Source organism: Rhinolophus ferrumequinum, chromosome 22, assembly GCF_004115265.2.
Source record: "Rhinolophus ferrumequinum isolate MPI-CBG mRhiFer1 chromosome 22, mRhiFer1_v1.p, whole genome shotgun sequence".
Taxonomy (NCBI): Eukaryota; Metazoa; Chordata; class Mammalia; order Chiroptera; family Rhinolophidae; genus Rhinolophus; species Rhinolophus ferrumequinum.
In genome coordinates this window covers 13,924,098-13,943,324 of record NC_046305.1, presented here as the reverse complement: position 1 = coordinate 13,943,324, position 19,227 = coordinate 13,924,098, and the positions used below count along the sequence as shown (strand labels likewise).

Below are 19,227 nucleotides of genomic sequence, written 5' to 3'. Positions count from 1 at the left end.
ATCTAGAGTTCATGTCTGAAGGCCGCCTGGCAGTCCGCGGTCACACACTCCCCTAATCTCGTGTTAGGAGATGCTGAGGACTGTGATTAGCATGGGAAACTCGACAGGTAGCTCGAGTCTTTGGAAGGGACCTCCAGTACTAACTGTATCACGCTGTGTATCTCAACACAGGCCGTCATCCTCTTTTGCTTGGAATTTCTCAAGCTGCTGCCATGATCTTTAATCCAAATGGAAGCAAGGGTTTGAGATCTAAAGGGGCCTCTTCAAGGGCAAAAGAAGAGGCATAATCTGATCCCCAGGAAGGAATATCCTGGCCAGCCATTCGAGGGAAGTTGCAGTTTACGCAGCAAATTCTTTTCTTTTCTGGTATTAATAGAAAGGAAAAGGCAGGCGATGGGATGAGAAACCTGATTTCTTGGTCCGGGGAAGCTGAATAAAAGAATTCATACGTTTACTGGAACTAGAATAAAACACCCAGGTAACTGGTCAGAGGACCATGTCTACTTTCTGCCACTTGAATCAGGACTCAAATGTATGTGTGTGAGGTGTTCCGCTGTCCAGGATGGTTTCCTGGCACAGTACATTTAGTGTCCGCAATGCTGTTTGGAGGCAGATTCCATTTCCGGTTAAGCGCTCTGCCAGCCCAAATTTCTCCTACTGTGAAACGGCTCAAGGTTATCACTTCAATTCCCTTTCTCAAAACAAAGCAATAGACTGGTTGGGTCAGAATGGCCGTGCTGTTGTAGTCCTGTCCCTAGGGCAAGCTGCGTTTCCAAGGTGGAAGAAAGCAATCTTGTGCACACAAGGCTGCCCATAGCAACACTTTGGCATGAAATGACGCTGAGCAGAGGGAACCTTTAGGATACAAGGCCCAGCGTCAGAGTCTTATGTAACAATCACGCCTGTTAGGACTCGGGTGTTGTATAGTCATGTTCATATGCCCAGCGACGGCCTAGTGGGAGAGGAAAAATGAAAGAGGGTCTGAGATGGGGGGCGGCCTTCTTCTCTGCCTCATTGCTCTCCTGCCCTGGGACGACTTTGGTTTGGGGGTGGGCCGAGGGTCCCGAGGCACCATTAATATCTAAAAGAGAAGGCAGGGCCATGACAAATGAATTTGCAGCCACACGGTTGGATTTGGCTTTTCAGAGCTGATGTGGCAATGCCTTATTTCAACTGGAAAACAAACAAACAAACCCGAAAAGCAAAACTTCATAAGAAAAATAATAGCCCCAGGCTACTCCTACGTAAGAGGCGGAGTCTGGGCTGGAGGAGGAGAAACGTGTTTATCCACTGTGATCTCAGTCCAGAAGCCTCTGGGCCCATCTGCTCCTGGTTGGGAAAGGAGGGCCCTGCGTGGCACTTTTCTCCAGGGGACCCTTCCACCTGCTGTGATGGTGCTGGGGGACTGGGGAGGGACTTAAGGGGACGGTCCATTTCTACCAGGTAAAGACAATGATGTTCTGCCAAATGGACAATGATACTAAAGGAACACCGATTCGCCAAGTAAGGGCTCTTTTTCTTAATGCTTCTGAGTTTTGAGGGATAGCCTGAGGCTGTCTTCTGCTCAGCTTTTACTCTGGGGAGGGGGTAAAGCATAGTCCTGGCCCAGAGAAAGAAATAGTCAGGGCCCCAGTCTTGTCACACAATGTGACAAGGCCCCATCAGAGCCTGCTTTGCTAGAAGGATCAGCCCAGGTCTAAGCTGAGGTATATTTACGAACATTTCCTGACACACTGACCCTCAACCACAAACCAGCGGTAGGAGCTCTGGACAGAGGGTCCCTCCTTGCAGGAGGTCCTCAGTGAACTCCGCCCGACTCTCCCCAAAGCCGCTTTTCTTTCAATCTGTCCCCTCTACAGAAGTCCCTACTAGCGGACGTGTGGCCCACCTTGGATAGGCTGTCCTCTCTGGGGATGGCCGGGAAGGCTGGGGCCCTGGCATAGCACTGTTCCCGCTGCCTCCTGGACCAGAGTCTGGGCTGATTTCCGGCCAGTATGTGCTGCCTCAGCACTGTTCCCCATACTGAATTACTTCTGTGCTGGTGGGAACAGACTCTGCCTGGAGTCCCTTAAGTGCCCCTGCCACACTGACCCCTCCCTCAGGGCTCCCCGTGACCAGCATCACGGGGGCTGAGGCGTGACACGGGGCTCCAGCACGAAGGCCGGACTCCATTATCATCAGCTGGTGCCCTGGCCATATGGGTGGTAAAGACTTTGAAAATCTCACCCTTACCTGAGCCCCAGGCACATCTGTGCACCCTGGGGGACCTCCTTAGCTTATTCTAACACTCAAAGCACCTACTGTGTGGGTGACAGGCCAGCACCACCGGCCCTCTGCTTCTTTGACCCTCTCCACCACAGTGTGGGCTGCCGGGCTATGGCTTTGCGCATCCAGACCAGCCCTTGCTGCTGCTGCCACAGCATCGTGACCCCCTCCACGTCAGCTCTTCCTCCCTCCCTGCCCCTACTCTTGGCGTCGGGTGCTCCTGGACTTAGTCTATGCTTCTTCGGGGAAGCAAGCCACAGGGTGATGCACGGGAGGCTGCAGCAATTGGCCTGGTGACAATGGTGCTGGCGAGGGAGGAAGGAGACTCTTCTCCTGTGGTCTCCACAGCTCCCCAGTTAAGAGGCCAAAAGTCTTCCAGGCCTCTCAGGGCAATGGGTGTAGAAACAGGCCAGCTCGATTCCTCCACGGCTCTTAGAAAAGTGGAAAGGGACAGAAGAAGCAGGCCATCCTGCCGTCCTCTCTCCCATGGGAATGACCCTCCCTGTTCTTGTAGTTTCTTTCCCCAGCAAAGAGGCAGAACTATGGCAGTGGCCATCTTGCAATGTGGTGGGTTTGACTGGTTTGCCTTTGGTCCTTTCCTTCCTCGTCTCCGATAACGCACGGTGTCCCTCCATCTTCTTCCTCCCTCTTCCTCCCCCCCGGGCCGCACCGGCTTCCCAATTCGGTCTTGGATTTCTCCGTGTGAGAGAAGAGCATGCATCGGAGGGGGGAGCAGCCTCTAGCATTTGTCATCTTCTTCCGTGTCACTCAGGAGGTCGCTGACAGCTCCACACATCCTGCCTGGCCCCGGCCCCCCACGCCTCCGCCGCCGATAGTGCCCATTGGGCATCTGCCAGCTGTGCCGCAGGGGCGGGGCTGAGCTGATGGTGTTGGCACGGCCCAGGCTGGTGGCCACGGCTGCTTCGAAGGTGAGCGTCTCCTCCTCGCCACAGTCTGAGGTGTGGGAGTCTTCGTGCAGGGCCAGGTAGGGCTCGGAGATGTAGCGCTGTGGGGAAGGGTGCTGGCCCTGCCGTGTGTGCCGGGAGCTGGAAGCCTCGGGCAAGCCGGCGGCGTCATTGCTCTCCAGGGCTTGGGAGGTCAATGGGGAGCCGCCCTCGCTTCCATCGGCTGGGGGAGAGATGCTCCCCGCATGTCGAATCAGGGAGCTGTAGGAAAGGAGGGGCCGAGGCTTCGGAGGGACCGGGGGCAGCTGCCGACGACTTCTTCTTGGGGTGCTGGTGTCAGACATGGAGGGGATGGAGCTTTCACTCAAGGAACCAGTGCCCTGCACAGCAGGAGAGACATGGCATGAGAGACGGGGCGTGGCAGGAGGCCTACTTGGGACCTTGCCCACAGAGAGCCCTGGGAGTCTGAATTCTAGGGGAGGAGTCTGAGCTGGGGGTCCCCTCTCTGTAAGTCACATCCACTTAGGGATACAGGGAGAGTGAGAAGTCAACACCAGCGAGATTGGGGCATGGCAACCCTGAGCACGGTTATGATTTTCTGGGAGTCTTGTTCAGCTATGGACGTGGGCTCGGAAGAGCTGAGGCCTGAAACTGCATTTCTAACAAGCTCCCCGGTGCTGCTGATCCAGAAGCTCTGCCTATGTAACAAGTGGCATGTTGATAGAAAGACAACAACGTGGAAGGTAAATGCAGGCTCTGGAGCTGCTGTGTCGGGAAGTGGGGCTGAGGGAATGGCAGGTACCTTCCCTCACGTCCCCTTCTGCCTCCATGTCTTCAGTGGCTTGCTGAGGTTAACTCAGCTTCTACTCCCTCATCTGCTGGTTCGGGCCTTACTTGACCTGCTCACCTGTTCCCAAGGGTCCCTGAGCCCAGGTGGTGGTAAATGGACCTTCAGGACAGTTTCTGGAGGTGTGAGTGAGCTATGCACCACCTGCTCCAACCTCCTGGGGAAAGGTCCTTCCATAGGCAGAATCCTGGGTTTCACTACTGAAACAGCATCTTTGAGGTCCCAGAAACGTGCAGTTTTAAGAAGCGACAGGTGATTCTGTTTTGCACTAGAACTGGAAAATCACTGCTCTAGAAGTTCACGTCCCAACAGCCTCAGTCTCTAAAAGACCCCCCTCCCTGGTCCCCACAGCTCGTTGCTGTTGAGCGGGTCCCCCTTCTGGGCTGAGAGCCTTGAGGAGAGGTAAGGGCTGGCCCGAGAGGCGTCAGGAGGAAAGCAGAGAATGGCAGTTATTTCTTAGGCACCGACTGGTGTTTCAGCAACAGACTGGAAGGACACAGATGGTCTACCTCTTGGGGTGGCTGGAAGCTTGGTAAACAAGTCAATCTGACTTAGGCAGCCTATGCTGCGAGGTGAGCCACCATTCCAACTAATACGAAGGATTATGCCACAGAGCCAACGCCGTTTTCTGGCTAAAACACCATCCTTTCTTCCTAAATATGGCTACTTGTGAACTTATTTTTTGTGACTTTGTACCTCAGTGTTCTGAGGCCCAGGGTGGAATGAGCCACCATTGTCTTTCTTGTTCTTGGGGGACTATCTGGTTTTCTATGAATTCCTATCACTTCTGAGTACACAGCATTAAGTAGCTAAGCTGTATGCACAGTGGTGGTTGTTTTCTGTGAACCAGAGTTCTGTGGGGCTGCTGAATGCCCCCATTTTGCACCTAACGTTAACAGACCACCTTTCCCTGTCTTTCTGCAGAGGCTCGGCTTCCTCTCCATGCTCACCTGTCTGTTGGGAGTCTGTGACCTGCCCTCACTTGGAGACCTGGACTGATGACGCTCTGGGGACTCCCAGTCGGCCTGGGTCCCTCGCTCCTCTGAGTTGCAGCGGGAGACATCGGGAGAGAGAAGATGCTTTCGCTCTTTCGATCGTCCTCGCTCTCTGCCCCCTGAGCGGTGGGTGTCGGACTTGTGGCCTATGAGAGATGACAAAAGCAACCGATCACAACTCCGCCCATACTGGCTGCTGAAAAGAAAGTCTTCGAGCCTGGGTCCCTAAAGATCCTGGCTTCTCCACGCATGTCAGTCAACAGGTGATCTGAAAGGGAGGCAATGCCAAAGAATTAACCTTGTGTGATACGGGGAGTGTGCAAGTTGCCACTGGAAAGACATGCACGTTACAGGATGTAATCAATTCTGCTTCCGTTTATGGGGAGACACAATTTAGAATCTTTGCCAACAGTATGGCCCACGAATTCTCTATGTCCTAAACAGGGGTGCGTAACTTTTGAGGGGAAAGATGGCACCAGTAGAAAGGAATTAAGAAGTTGCTATGAACTTCTATGGCACAGCTAACATAATGCCAGGGTGAGAGCTTCAGTTCCAGTCCTAGTTCTGCCACTTACTGGCCCTGTGGTACAGAGCAAAGTCACTGCTTTCTTTACCGATTTCTTTAGTGAAAACAAAACAAAACCCCAATACATAAAACCATTCCGGTAGCACTACTTGGGTTGAAGTGGAGTCGGTGGGTTTGTAACATGTACATTCCTAAGGAACCCTGATGGTTCTGCAGAAAGCCATCTGAGAATCTTCAATTCTAATGACATATATGGCTCGTCTCTGGAAGGAGAGCATCTCATCGGCCGCCGTGATAAACATAGTGGTCTTTGGCCTGGAGCAGGGCGTGTGTCAGATATGGAATCCTTTTCCCCACCCCTTTGGTAAGGAGCATTTTTCTTCCTTCCCTCTCCTCAACTCTTCTCTGAATTCTGTTCCAGAGATTTTCAGTCCTTGCCAGAATCGGCCTAGCAGGGCAGGAGCCCAAAAGGTGAACAGTGAAGAAGATCTCCTTACCTGAGTCCGAGTTCAGGCGATGGGCTGACAGCCGCAGGGAGGAGTGGTAACTCCGGCGACGTGACTTGTACGTGTTTTCACTGCTTCGCTCCATGGAGAATTCCTCCAGCCATGAGGAATTTGAACGCTTATCCCGAATAGTGGAAAATGAACGTCTCATGGAGCTGGAGTCTGTGGCCACCTGGAAATAGGAATCGCCAGAGGAACACAAGGCATGGATTAAGGACTGACAGGGTCTAAAGGTAAGAAAGAAGTAGGACTGGGATTGTTGAAGATTGCAGATCGTAACCTCCCTTGGCACCCTCTTGCTCAGATCTTAGCTGGAGTAGGTTGTTCCAGAACGTGTCTTTATGTTATGTCTTTATGTCACTGGGACTGGTCCAGGGCTCAGGAAAGCAAGCGGGTGAGTGTCCTATGCAAGCAGTGAACCTTGGGCCACTTGGTCATCGATGAGGGCAAGTGTCAAAATTTCTACACCATGAAAGAAGCAGGGCTTTTGTTTTGCACCCTTGCCAGCCCTGCCCTACGGGGCCCGAGCTTGGGAGGGCTCGTCATGGAGCAGCTATTATGCATGCACTGATCTCACTCTAGCATCTGTCCCACCCGAGACCCATCCTGGGCATTTTTGCTTTGCCACAGATGTTTAAACAAATCCACAGAAACTTCTTGTCTCTGTCAAAACTTAATGTAAGACAGACAGACAGAAAAAAGAAGCCAGGACAGACAAAGAAATGAGGCATGGCCTGCACTGGTTAGGACAGACAGTCCTGACAGAGCTGTGTGCGAGTAACTATGTATGTTCTTGAGGAGCAAGGAAAGGAAAAAAGGAAGGAGAATTCCCCAGGGAAAGTCCTGGAAAATAGACCTGTGCATGGCTGGTTGAGTCTTGAGGACATTGAGCCCATCTGGAGTGGGTTATGGCATCTTGCTGGCTTCATTGAAGGCACACTATGGAGGAGCGGACTCTACAGAGAAGGCCCACGAGCCAGGTTTTGCTTAGAGGGAACGGGTGGGGCAAGTCAAAGGCTCACCTGAAACTATCAGATGTTTTTGCATAACCCACCACTTCAATGCAGCCCAGGATGCCACTGCATGTGGTAGTTGGGGGTTGCTTTTACCTGGGGATCCACAGTCAGGCGTGGCATAGAGGATGCCCTCCCAGATCCCGCATGCTCCTGGGTGTCCGGAGGAAGGTAGATGTCATGGTTAGAGGGCTGCGCGCTTTTAAATTCACTAACCTCTGGCTCCTGGAAATAAACACAGCCAAGCTTGTGGGACTTGGTTCCACCTCAGTGCTTCTCATGTTCAGTGGCTGATTCTGACTCCTCCATCACAAGAATGGCTTTTAGAAGAGAGACTTGTATTTCAAGGTCTCAGTTGTATGTATGTATGTCTAGATGTGCAGATCTGTGCTTTACCAGATGTCCCAAACAGAAAGCTCTCATGGATTGAGATACTTAAGTATCACCTGATGTTATCGCTAAGCAATGGTTCAGATTTTATAGCTTTGTAAAGGAACATTATTGGTAGTAAGACTTTTTGGTTATGGGAAGTGTACGTTCTGAGAGTTGGTAGGTAGTGTGTGGTTTATTCTTTCAATCTAAAGAAACCGTTTATCAATTAAATAGAAACCAGTATTCGAAGGAAACTCACCAATATCTGATGTTAAACATATCTTCTCAGACCTTAGGACACATGATCTTATTAGCTAAGAGTTTCATTATGATTGAAACCATCTTTAAAAAAAAAGGTGTGTGTGGCCATCTGTTAGCTATGCTCTAGACTAGCACAGTCCGATAGAAATAAAATGCAAACCACTTATGTAATCTTAAATTTCCTAGTAACTACATTTAGAAAAAATAAAAAGAAACATGGAAACCAAACATATATTTTATGTAACTCAATTTATCCAAATATGCTCATGTCATCAATATAAAAAAATTGAGACATTTTACATGTTTTTGGTACCACAGTCTTTGACATTGGCATGTATTTTCCACGAATTGTACGTCTCCATTTGGACTAGCCACATTTCAGGTGCTCCATTGCCACATGGCAGTGGCTGGTGTATTGGGCTGTGCCACTCTAGAGCATTAAAAGGTTGGATTCACTATCTCTAAGGTCCTGTCCAACCCATTATGTTATTTACCTGGTCAAAGAATGTCAGTTTGGCAAATGTACACATTCTAAAGAAATAGCTAGTGTCACTGCATAAAGAATGGAGCTGCCACAAATGCTCTCATGGGCCATCAAACAGAGACCTAGGATATTATCTTAGACATTTGAGGATTACACCGGAAAGAAAAAAAGGCTATTTTATGTTTTAGGAAATGACACCCTGAAACCATGGGTACATGAACAGGGCACTGCTAAAGGTCAGCCTTGACTATTTGGCTGAGCGGTTCCTGGTGTCCGTAGGAGGACGGCCTTCCCGGGACACGTGATGTGTGCACTTGAGGGAGTTACTGTTTGCAGTACATGCTTTATATAGCACATAGGTCTGACTCGAAACACATGTGGTAACAACACTGCAGGCTACACACACACACACATGTCGCGGCCACGCCTCAGGACGGAGAGCAGGGGGCCCCCGAGGGATGGGCAGGAGTACACAGTGGTGAGTGTGTAGCACACCTGAACTGCATCACAGACACCAGTACTGACAATGAGATGAACACATATCCAAAAAGTCCTGGCACTACGGCTCAGCCCTGGGGAGCCCGCAGAAATGACGATGTGATAAAGAAATCTCCCTGTGAAAGAAAGGACACATTATTGAGGTTTTTTTTTCCCCCACCAGAAAATGCCGAGAGGCCCTTTTAAGAATCCAACTCTCTGTACCAAGTAGTCTCTGGGCTTTGGAGCTAAGTTCCTCAGAGAGGAAGGCAGGGAATTCCTCCAAGGGTTCCTACTCGCCTTCACACTCACTCATACTGGGGTCTGGTCTCGCTGTCTCCCTGACACAACCATGCACGTCCCCTGACTCAGCAATCAGGCATCTGCTTGAGCTACTGAAATGTTTTGCCGTCTCTGACAGGTACCCATTCCATCAGAAATGCAGTCCACATCATCCCTTCAGGATGACTCTTCGGTCAGGAGAGAAAAACGCAGGTGGATTATAATCCCAGTGACACGGAACTCAGTACAAGCTGTCTGTCTATGGACGTTTGCAAATGTTGGGTTTTGTCTTTTTTGCTGCAGGCCAGTGAACATTTGGACTTGAATTCTCAGCTCGGGAGGGAACTTGAGGTCATGGCTCCTGAACTCAGAATAATGGCAAGTAAAGTCTGTTGTCTTTGGGAGTCACTGTTTACCTTTTTGAATCAGGAAAACCTAAAGTGCAATCTGTCTGCTCTTCTTCAAGCTTAAACTGGACTCAATAGATTTCTCAGGAATTTTACCGTTATGCTCATGAAAAACTTGAGGCTCAGGAAAGTGATTTTAGGGATCTCTTAGAATCTATTTGACCTTGGAGAATTGAGACCAAACGGGTCAATTTGCCTGAACCCACATCAAGTCGAAGCCAGAGTTGCTTCTGCGTCTCCTGGTGGACAGCTTTCACTGCTGGCCATGCTACCCTACCCCATGCCATCATTCTGGGGCTGGCAGGGGGTGGGGAAGGGGGTCAGGGGTGGAGTGAGGGTGGTGGCGGATATTCCTGTGTTCCTCCAAGCCATACCCCAAGCTTGTGCTAAAAGAGCGTTATCAAAGGCAAGATTTTCTGCCACTTAAGGGCATCAATTCCTTCAGCAGATAAGGAGCCTCTGGGATTGTAAAACCAAAAGAGGAAGCATTTGTCAGAGAAACTCGGCTGTGAATGGGACACAGCAGGAAACGCCCAGGGTAATTGGTTGGACTATCAGAAAGGGTTTTCCTGATGGATTGTGCCTATGAAAGAAAATTTGAAGATGAGAGTGGGCGGGATCAGGAAACTAGGGAACTATTTTGAAGTCATGTAACTCATTCATTCACCAGAGATTGCTGTTCCTGGAACTGTCCATCATCGGCTGGGTCCATACAAGCCAACTGGAATATTTCCTGGGGAGAGAGCGGACTCACCGCAGGGTATGCACTCCGGCCACTCCTGAAAAACAATGCCAAATTCACAGGTAATGTGTGCATGAGAGAGAAACACACATGCCATAACTGCCATTACCACTTGCAACCCAGGGCAACACTCTTTAGTCTTGGCTGACTGGTAAGCCTGGTAACGTACAGGTGCTGGCCCTAGAACAGAGAATTGAAAAAAACAAAAAACAAAAACAAAACACTGGAAAAGAGAAAGCACTGTTTTCAACTGGCATTTGGAGCCATTCATCACTCTGCTGGTGACTAACATATCTGTGACAAATGACATCATTTGTCACGCTCAGCCATATGGAAGACCAAGGCTAGATTGTAAACCTGTTTCTGCTCAGTGTCTCCATTTGGCGGAAAAATGCCATGGTTTAAACACTGAACAGTTTGTTTAAATATTAAGCAGTCACGGTCTTTTAAAAAAGTTCCTCCTCTTTCAGTAAGAATATGGTTTTATTGTGCCAACATCCCTGGCCAAACTAAACAAGTCAATGCCATGAACATTTATGGAAGTGTCTGTGCCCGAAACGGGGCAGAAGATGTCAGAGGTTGTGTTGAGGCGGGGACCACCTCTGGGGTGACGCCTGTGGTGACGAGGGCAGGGACAAAGGCGGCCAAGTAGTGAGAGGTTCTGAATGAAAGGTACGGACAGCTGTCACAGGATGCCTGCTGTTAAATCACTGGTTTAATAAGAGACACTCTAGCCAATGGGAACCACTGGGCTGGTTAGGAGACAAAGAGGCAGCCACTCTTCCTAAAGATATGCCTGCTGCCGCCATTCACTGCTCCAGGGGACCCTTTGACCTGTTCAAGAATGCAGAGTGAGCATCCCGGGAAGAGGGGCAGCAAATGGCGGAAGCTCTCTCAGTGATGGTGGGGCTAGTCTTCCCCTCCAGAGAGACCTGTTTCATCATTGAGTCTACTGCGAGGACCCCAGTGGAAAACCTGAGGCCTGAGCAAGGATTGCCAGTTACTTAAAAATAACCCACAGGGGCAGTCTTACTCAGAGTGGGATCACAGGGCAAGGTCTAAAGAACAGAACCACCCAACCTGTCCCCTTGCTCCCATGGAGGGCTTTAGCAGAATTTTCACCACTGCTGCAGGGTGATCTGATATTTACATGACTCACGTAAAAGGTCAGTCAAGGTCGTCCCCAGTGTGTCTGCTCCTGAGAACCACTGGGAACAAGATGAGCTCGGCTGTGATGAGAAATGGGTCCCCTTTTGTCCTACAGAAAATAATTACCTATAAAGAGCATCCCCAAAGGTATAGAGGACCCTGGGAATTATTGAAAAACCTCATAGAGTTGAAGGCTTTGAACCCCGAGTGACCGTCTCCTTACTTTAAAAACACCGGCCTCTCGTTGTTAGGGTCAAGTCCAGAATCCTGAACATGGGCTCTCTCTGGTGATCTGGTTCCCGCCTCACCGGCCATTGCTTGCGTCACTTTCCCCCTGAATTCCAGACACACTGGATTCTTTTACCGTGTTTCCCCAAAAATAAGACCTAGCCAGACAATCAGCTCTAATGTGTCTTTCAGAGCAAAAATTAATATAAGACCTGGTATTATATTTATATTATATTACATTGTAGCATATAACATATCACATTATGTTATTATTAATTATATAAGACCCAGTTTTATATTATAGTAAAATAAGACCGGATCTTATATTAATTTTTGCTCCAAAAGACGCATTAGAGCTGATTGTCCAACTAGGTCTCCTTTTCGGGAAACATGGTAGTTTGTTCAACGTGCCAGGCTTCTTCCCGCTTCAAGATTTGAATACAGGCTGTTCCCAGAATGCTTTTCTCCAACTCCCAAGCCTCCCCCGCCCCCGAAAACTCTTCCCATGTGATTTTGAATTCATCCTTCAAAATTCTTAAGGAAATCTCTACTCTAGCACACACACTCAGGTCACACTGCATTTGTTTCTTCCTATTAGAACTGTAATTAAATCATTGAAAATGATCTTTTTTTTTTCCTTTCGAATAATTCTGTTTCATATCTGGCTTTCCACCAGATGTAAGCTTAATGAGGGAAGAGCCCTGTCTCTCATGGTCACCACTTGAACAACATAAAGCTCTAGAAATACAGCTAGTCCTGAGGAAGCCTCTTCAACAGCGGCTGCTTCAACAGCGTCTCCATTTCAGGAAACGTGCCAACACTCACCCAAAGGCTCAAACCAGAAACCTGAGGGTCACATTTGATTTCTCCCTCTCCTCATTCCATGCAGCAAATCAATCACCAAATCCCATCCATTATCTCTCAAGTCTGACCTTCTCTCCCCATTTCTATCTGTTAGTCCAAGCCACAGCTCTTAATGGCACTCACACAATGGCACTCACTTACTAAATGGTGTTTCGTCTCCCGAATCGCTCCCTTCCAATCCACCGAGTCCACACTGGATTCACGAATGATCTTTGAAAAGTGCAAATCTGATCACGTCACTCTGATGTATAAAACCCCATTATCCTTGGATGAACTTGAATTTCTGTATCTTGCTTGTAATGCTGCTATGTCCCGGCCCCTGTGCAGCTCTCCAAATACAATACCTGCCACCTCCCTGAGCTCTGTCTGTGCTCCAAGCATCCAGTTTGTTTTAGCTTCCTTACACTTACCACACTTCCTCTCACCTCTCAAAGAGCTTGCCTCTCACGTGAATACTGCTTCCTCGGGGAAGCCTTGCCAAACCCTCAAACTAGGTGCCCTGCTTTCTTTAGTTACAGGGCAGCGCAACAGCCTGGCCTTCTGGGAACTGTGATTATGTTGACTGCTGCTTCTCCAGTGCCTGAGCCAGCTTTGGGGTCACGTCAATAGGAAATGAATCAACAAACATGGTAGAGAAGCTGGAGAAGGTAATTTGTACAGCAAATTGTTTTGGATAAAAGAGAGCGTATGGGGTGGGGGGTGGTCCTCCATTTCTAAGCCAAGGACCCTTGAAAAAACCCTGTAAACCCTTCCAGTGAGATGGTCCCACAGCTTCAGTCATAGCTCCTTCCTGTACAGATCGAACGGAAATAGCTACTTGTGTACTGCCTCCAGGAGAGTACACATGCTACCACCGTATCACATCAAATATTTGCAAACATGACCGATGGCCTTGGACCTGACTCTGTGCCTTTTCTTCTCTTTCAAGATGTGTTGGACGGTGAGCTCTGAAAATGATGCTTTTCAACAACAGGTCCCCAACGCCACAGGCAGAAAGAAATAGTGTGAGCGATTCTAAAAGGCTTTCTGCCAGAGGTCTCACTCCCCTGATAATTACTGACGGTGTGACAGTGATTATTGTTTCTATGGTGATGGGCTGGCGTAACCCAATCACAAAAACGCATTTAGTTGGGAGAGGGTCTTCATGGCCTTGGGGACTCAGTACACGCGTGCTGATGATAGAAAGGTAAGACTGCAATGAGATGTGTCCACTCTAATCATTGATGACGAATGGCCAAATTGGGGCTAAGGCTTGCAACTCAGAAGAACTGGCAAATTCCTTAATTAGAGTTTTGTTTCCATTGCCACTATAGAAAATAAAGTTTTGTTTTTTTTCTGTCTGATCTAAGATTTCCTTTTGTTCATTTCACATATCACAGTAGACTGGGAAGGCTCTGGAGTTAGAAATAACTGACTTAGACTCCAGTTCCGCTTCCTGCTAGCCATCGGGTTTGCGGCCACTCATTTAACATCTCTAGTTTCTTCATTTGTCAAGTGGCGATGCTCATACACACACCTCTTCCCTTGTCCGTGCCCAGTGCTCACTGTCCCTCAAGCTGGCACAGCACCAACCACGCTCGGTCTGCTTTTCTCGCACCCCTGGTGAATACCATACACACGTCTTCTCGACTCTCATGCAGCTCTGAGTCAGTGTTATGCATTAGGTGCTTCTGGGCCAAGGCTTTCTGAGCCTGCACCATGGCACGCGTGCCAGAACGCAGGCAGGGGAGCTGCGGGCCCTTTGGTGTTACTCACAGGCCTGGAACGGGGTCCTGCTGGAGGTAAGGCAGAACTTTGGCATTGGCGATGATCTCCTCAGGCAGAGAGGAGGGCTCCATGCGCTGGAACATGGGTGCATTTTTCTGTGTGAAAAGTGGAAGGAGAACAGAGGAACTCAGAGCACGGCCGGGGGACATGCAATTTACTCGGGTGAAATAGGCGCGTGACTGATACCCGGTTTGACCTCAGACCCACTGGGTTTCTGAGGCCGTAGTTCCTGGGCCCTGGCCCCCTGACCTCTGCTGCTAAGCACCTGAAGGGCGCGGTGCCCCAGGGACGCACAGCCTGGCTCTCTAGGAGCCCTCATGGCCCACCCACCATGCTGCCGTTGACCTTCACCTGTTCCTCCAGCTGCTGTCGCTGCTTCTTCACCTTACTCTGTTTGTAGTAGTCCATGATCATCATGGCTGCATAGATTTTGCCCACAGTCAGGTCAGAAGCTGAAAAACACAAATGTAGCATGGAAGGGGACGGGGAGCATACAGGTGGCGGAGAGTGAGGGTACCTCTAAAGCAGGTGTGTGCCAGGCACTGAGGATGCAAAGCAAACAGGCCCCCACATCTGTCCTCAGGGAGCTTCCACACAAGGAGGGTGATGACACATCAGTAAGCACCACCTCCACAGGTCTAGATGTTTGTCTCTAATAACAACACCCTTTTCCAAAAATGCATGAGGGGTTGCTTCACTGTATTCTGTGGAGGGACAGACCTTTGCACCCAAGAACTTTCACTGCAACCACAGGGACCCATGTGGAGAAAATGTTTCCAATTAATAATGACAAAAGGGACTTAGGAAGTGAGGGATTTTTGTTTCCTAAGGATAAAAGAACACATTTCCCTCATCGCCTTGATCACTCCGGGTCCCCCCACCCCCTAAAGACATGGCCTTAGCATGCTGGACCCACAGTGACAAGGAGACCCAGGAAGAGACGCCTCACCTTTGGGCATGGGCACGAGCAGATCCAGCAGCTTCTGGGACAGGTGAGGCCAGATGGCCAGGGTCTCCTTCTGGAGCTCGGAGTCTAGTTGCTGCCTATCAGCACCCCCTGGAAGAAGGTAAGTTATTAATAAACAGAACACACAAAGAAACAACGAGGATGGAGGGAGCAGGTGGGGGTAGGAGCTGAACCAGCAGGGCGACTCATTCGCAGGGGAAAGCTTGGCACCTAGTGACAGTGGACCTTGCGATGCTGGGTCTTTCTGCTGAAGAAGCAGAACGCATGTTGGCTCCCATTTTCAGTGACTCAGGGATATCTTGCCACAGAGATGTGAGGCCCTGAGACCAAGATCAGCTTCTTCATTTAGAGGGAAAGCCTCCCAGGTGCTCCATATATCAGAGGGGAAAATGAAAAGAGCCACCAGGGAGCTTCCCCCTGCCTCATTATACGGCCATCAATTCTTCCAGGGACTCTGACTCCATAGAGTGACCTGGTTTTAAAAAGGATTTGGATCAGGCAAGGGCAGGAAGGCTGGAGGCCCATCTGGAAGCAATAAACCTCTTCTCTCCTAAATGAGAGTTAGAAATCAAGGGGAACAAAGTACCACGACGCTAGCACCTGCCACAGAAGCCTTCCCAGACGTTTGGGATGCCACATAAGGATAAAAGACATCAAAACTCATTTGTTCTAGAGACACATATTTCTAAAATGCCTACTAAGTACCAGACACTGAGGACCACATGCTGTTCAAGCTGAAAGGAGCCATAGCGACGAGCGTTCATTTTACCAGGAGGAAAAGACTCATGTTATAGTCAGAGTCTCAGGGGTGAAACTAGGACCCCAACGTTTGATTTCCAGGTCACTGCATTGTGAGAGGGATGAAAGTGCAACTATCTCTGCCCTGCACCGCCCTGCACAAGTCATTTTCCTTCCTCAGCTCACCTTTGGCGATTTTGATGTCCAGGGCTGTCCGAATCAGAGCCATGAGGGTGGAAGTGAAGTGGACGGTCATGTCCTCAGCTACTGGCATATTCATCAGGACCAACCTCTGTGTGAAAGAGGGGACAGAAACAGCGGGAGAAAACAACATATCAAAAGAAACCCTGGTGATAAGGGAAGAGAAGTGCAGAGGTCAAATGCAAAGACAAAAAAGAAGGGCACGGATTCCCCAACCCTCAGGCCCTACTCTCCTTACTTCTCACTGGAGGCTCCTTTGCTGCGGTTTTGTTTTTTCCCAGGGAATGATGCCAAATTCCAAGGGAGGGGGACTGATCATTCTGTAGGACTCTGGGCAGGGACCTAAGAATGTCTCTCTCAGGGATGGAAAGGGGTTTCTCAAACACACGGCTCAGGGACAGGAGTCAGCTCAGGGAGGTGGCTCCATTCCCTGTTTCAAGTCCGCTCTGGTTTTCCACCTGTCCTGTGAGCACCCCCAAAACTCAGATGGAAAGACAGTGAGGGGGAGGTTTCGCTTTGCTTATCTGACTTGAAAGACACATCCTGATGCCCCCGTTTTGAGTCTTTAGAGGATGAAATTTGCCAGCACATGATCGAACATGCATAAAAGTCCAACGTCTCCGATGGATGAGGTGGCGCAGGATGGAAAAGGGGAGCGTGCAAACAGGGTGGAGGTGAGGAGGCTGGAGGAGCAGAGAAGCCAGAATGAGACAAGGTGACCAAGGCAGGAGCAGAGTGGGCAGGCCTTGTTCCCCTCACCCAAAGGAAGGGATCAAACTGAAATGGCCAAATCCACTTTCCAGAGAGTATCTTGCTTTTGGAATTCTTTAACTTTTCCCCCAGCTCCCACACTCCTCTTCCCAAGCTTCATCCCAGGAACTCAAAGAACTCAGGGCCACATGCCACCATCTGGTGCTCTTGGATGTGGTCGTCATGAGCAAAAAGGATGCCAGCCCCTAAGCCGTGTAGGAGAGTTCCTAACGGGGCTGTTCCAATGAGATGCTGTCTGGAGCTTTATAACTTGGAGGGAGCAGGAGAAGGTCCTCTGGCAGAACCACCAGCCTAGCAGGGAGGGATGGCTCTCTTCCTAAGGCAGGACCTCCGAGAATCCACTGGAACATCTTGTCTAACGTGATCCCACAGACATGGTGTCTTAGCCAGTTCCGTCTCTCTCCCACTTCCTTAAGTGTCTAGAGAAGTGGTGACATTGCTGGGGTGGATTCCTAGGTGAATGAAAGAGCTCGAGAGTTCTGGGGCCATCTGAACACCGAAGGGGAATTAACAGGAACTACAGGGGAACCTCGGTTTTCAAACATAGTCCGTTCCAGAAGACTGTTCAAGTTCTGAAACGTTCGAAAACCGAAGCACGGTTTCCCCATAGAAAGTAAAGCAAAATGGATTAATCCGTTCCAGACCTTGACAGTCAACCCCTAAGACGGCAAATTTAACATGAATTTTGCTATCTAATGATACTATAGATCCATAGAATTTACGGCGTTCGTAAACTGAAATGTTCATCAACGGAGACGTTCGAAAACCGAGGTACCACTGTATTACTAATTGTAGAGGAAAAAATGCAGGCCCCAAAGCTATGAGCCCCTGAGTGGCAGGTGACTCCCAATGGACAATGCTGCCCTGTGCAAACCAGGGGGAATCCACCCATCACTCAGGGCCAGGTCCCATAACTCCGTCATGTGGAGGAGGGAATCTACATCCTGAATGCCACATGGGCCATCGTCACCCTTCCCCTTGTATTGCCAAGAGAACTGGGTAGCTGGGCCCATGGGGAAAGGGAGCTGCATCCTTTATCACACGTCATGGGATAGAAGTCACGTTCCTCTGTTTTTCTGTTACCTAGAAGGAACCCTGCCAGAGTTCCTTCCTAGGTCACGGAAGAAATTTGTTAAGAGTTTTCTTCTCTCCTAAAAATTTCTTCGTGAACCATGTTTAGAAGAATTTTTGCATTATTGCCTTATCTGATTGGAGGTTTTTGGTTTTGTTTTTTTTTTATAAGCTCTGATAACTGTTTCGCTGTTAGGCTCCCTCTTGCCCACATACTCTATCCTGCAGGCCACCACTCTGCCTCCTCTAAAAGCAAACACGCTGCTTAACACTTCCTTTCTGGTAACCACTCACAAGAAGCCACACACTTGTCGTTAAACACAGAATGACAACAGAAAAAACCCCGCGCTGGAGTCGTATTGCAAACCATCCTTTGTATCATTTCAGGACGTCATCCTTCCATGAACCTTCCTGACCTTCAGCTTCGTCATTTCCTTTTTTCCTTCGTTCCCTCCTCCGCCTCCCCAACCCGGCGTCCTCCCCGGGTTCTGGCCTCCCCACAGCTGGATCCCACTTTCTGCTGGTCTCTAGCCCAGAACAAAGGAAGGGGTGGTCTACCTTATATGCCACTTTGGAGGGACATCTCTTGCCGAGGCCTAGCGGCGGTGACATGAGAGTCAGCATTTCATACATCTCAGTGTAATGGATGCGGCCACTGCTCATGGGGGGGGCGGTACGTGGGGGTGGGGGTCGGGGGGCAGGGAGAGGAAAAGGGAGTGGGGAGAAGGATGCAGACAGGTAGGAGAGGAGAACAGGCATTCCCAGAGAGCAAAAACAAAACAAACAAAATCATACGGAAAACAGGAGAGGGAAAAAACAAAACAAAATGGACAAACAGGAAAAGAACAGGAAACCCGTTAATCAAGGCAAATCCTACAGGGGACTCCATCCTGGTGCGGATTTATATCAGCCTCACACAGACCCAAGAACGCTGGTGGCATCCCCTGTGTGGTCCCTCTGACTCTCGTGTGCTCTGCCACGGGGACTCGCCTGCGTTCTCCTGAGCTGGCATTCCCCTACTTCTCTGCTCACGCCATGGCCCCCGTACAACGCAAGCGTGTGCTCCATTCCCAGGGCTGTGTGCGACTGGTATAAACCGGATAGACGGCGCTCCGGCCATGGGGTAGAACTTCCAGGCGCCGGCCTGGAAGTCAGGCCTTTCTCCTGCTCTGCACCCGCAGGCAGGACGCCGCGTATCCCCCTCTGTGCTGCGTGTGCAGCAGGCGGCGACGTGAGTGGTGGGGCTGTGGCTGCTTATCAGTCACCCCGTTGCTTCCACCTGGCTCTGTGGAGGAGACAGCTCTTTACTTGCCAACATGCCCCTGGGCGATGGCATGCTGGGGACAGAGAAACAAAGCCAGGAGGAGGAAGAGCGTCTTGCATGCCATG

General features: G+C 49.9%; 1 protein-coding gene across 8 annotated transcripts in view; it reads right to left on the bottom strand.

The window, feature by feature from the left end:
• Window positions 1-349: 349 nt before the first annotated feature.
• Window positions 350-19,227, bottom strand: part of CACNA1E (calcium voltage-gated channel subunit alpha1 E) — a 412,260-nt gene continuing 393,382 nt past the window's right edge. For 2 of the 8 annotated variants that reach the window (XM_033092608.1, XM_033092610.1), the window contains 10 exons: window positions 18,397-18,493; window positions 15,982-16,087; window positions 15,040-15,147; window positions 14,442-14,542; window positions 14,079-14,185; window positions 10,008-10,119; window positions 7,154-7,282; window positions 6,036-6,216; window positions 4,968-5,158; window positions 350-3,550 (listed from right to left, as the gene is read on the bottom strand). In XM_033092608.1, coding sequence (XP_032948499.1) covers window positions 3,005-3,550; window positions 4,968-5,158; window positions 6,036-6,216; window positions 7,154-7,282; window positions 10,008-10,119; window positions 14,079-14,185; window positions 14,442-14,542; window positions 15,040-15,147; window positions 15,982-16,087; window positions 18,397-18,493 — 1,678 coding nt within the window. In that variant the 3' untranslated portion in view covers window positions 350-3,004. The remainder of the gene's footprint in view (window positions 3,551-4,967; window positions 5,159-6,035; window positions 6,217-7,153; window positions 7,283-10,007; window positions 10,120-14,078; window positions 14,186-14,441; window positions 14,543-15,039; window positions 15,148-15,981; window positions 16,088-18,396; window positions 18,494-19,227) is intronic. The other 6 variants (XM_033092614.1, XM_033092615.1, XM_033092611.1 and 3 more) reach the window with 4 other exon arrangements.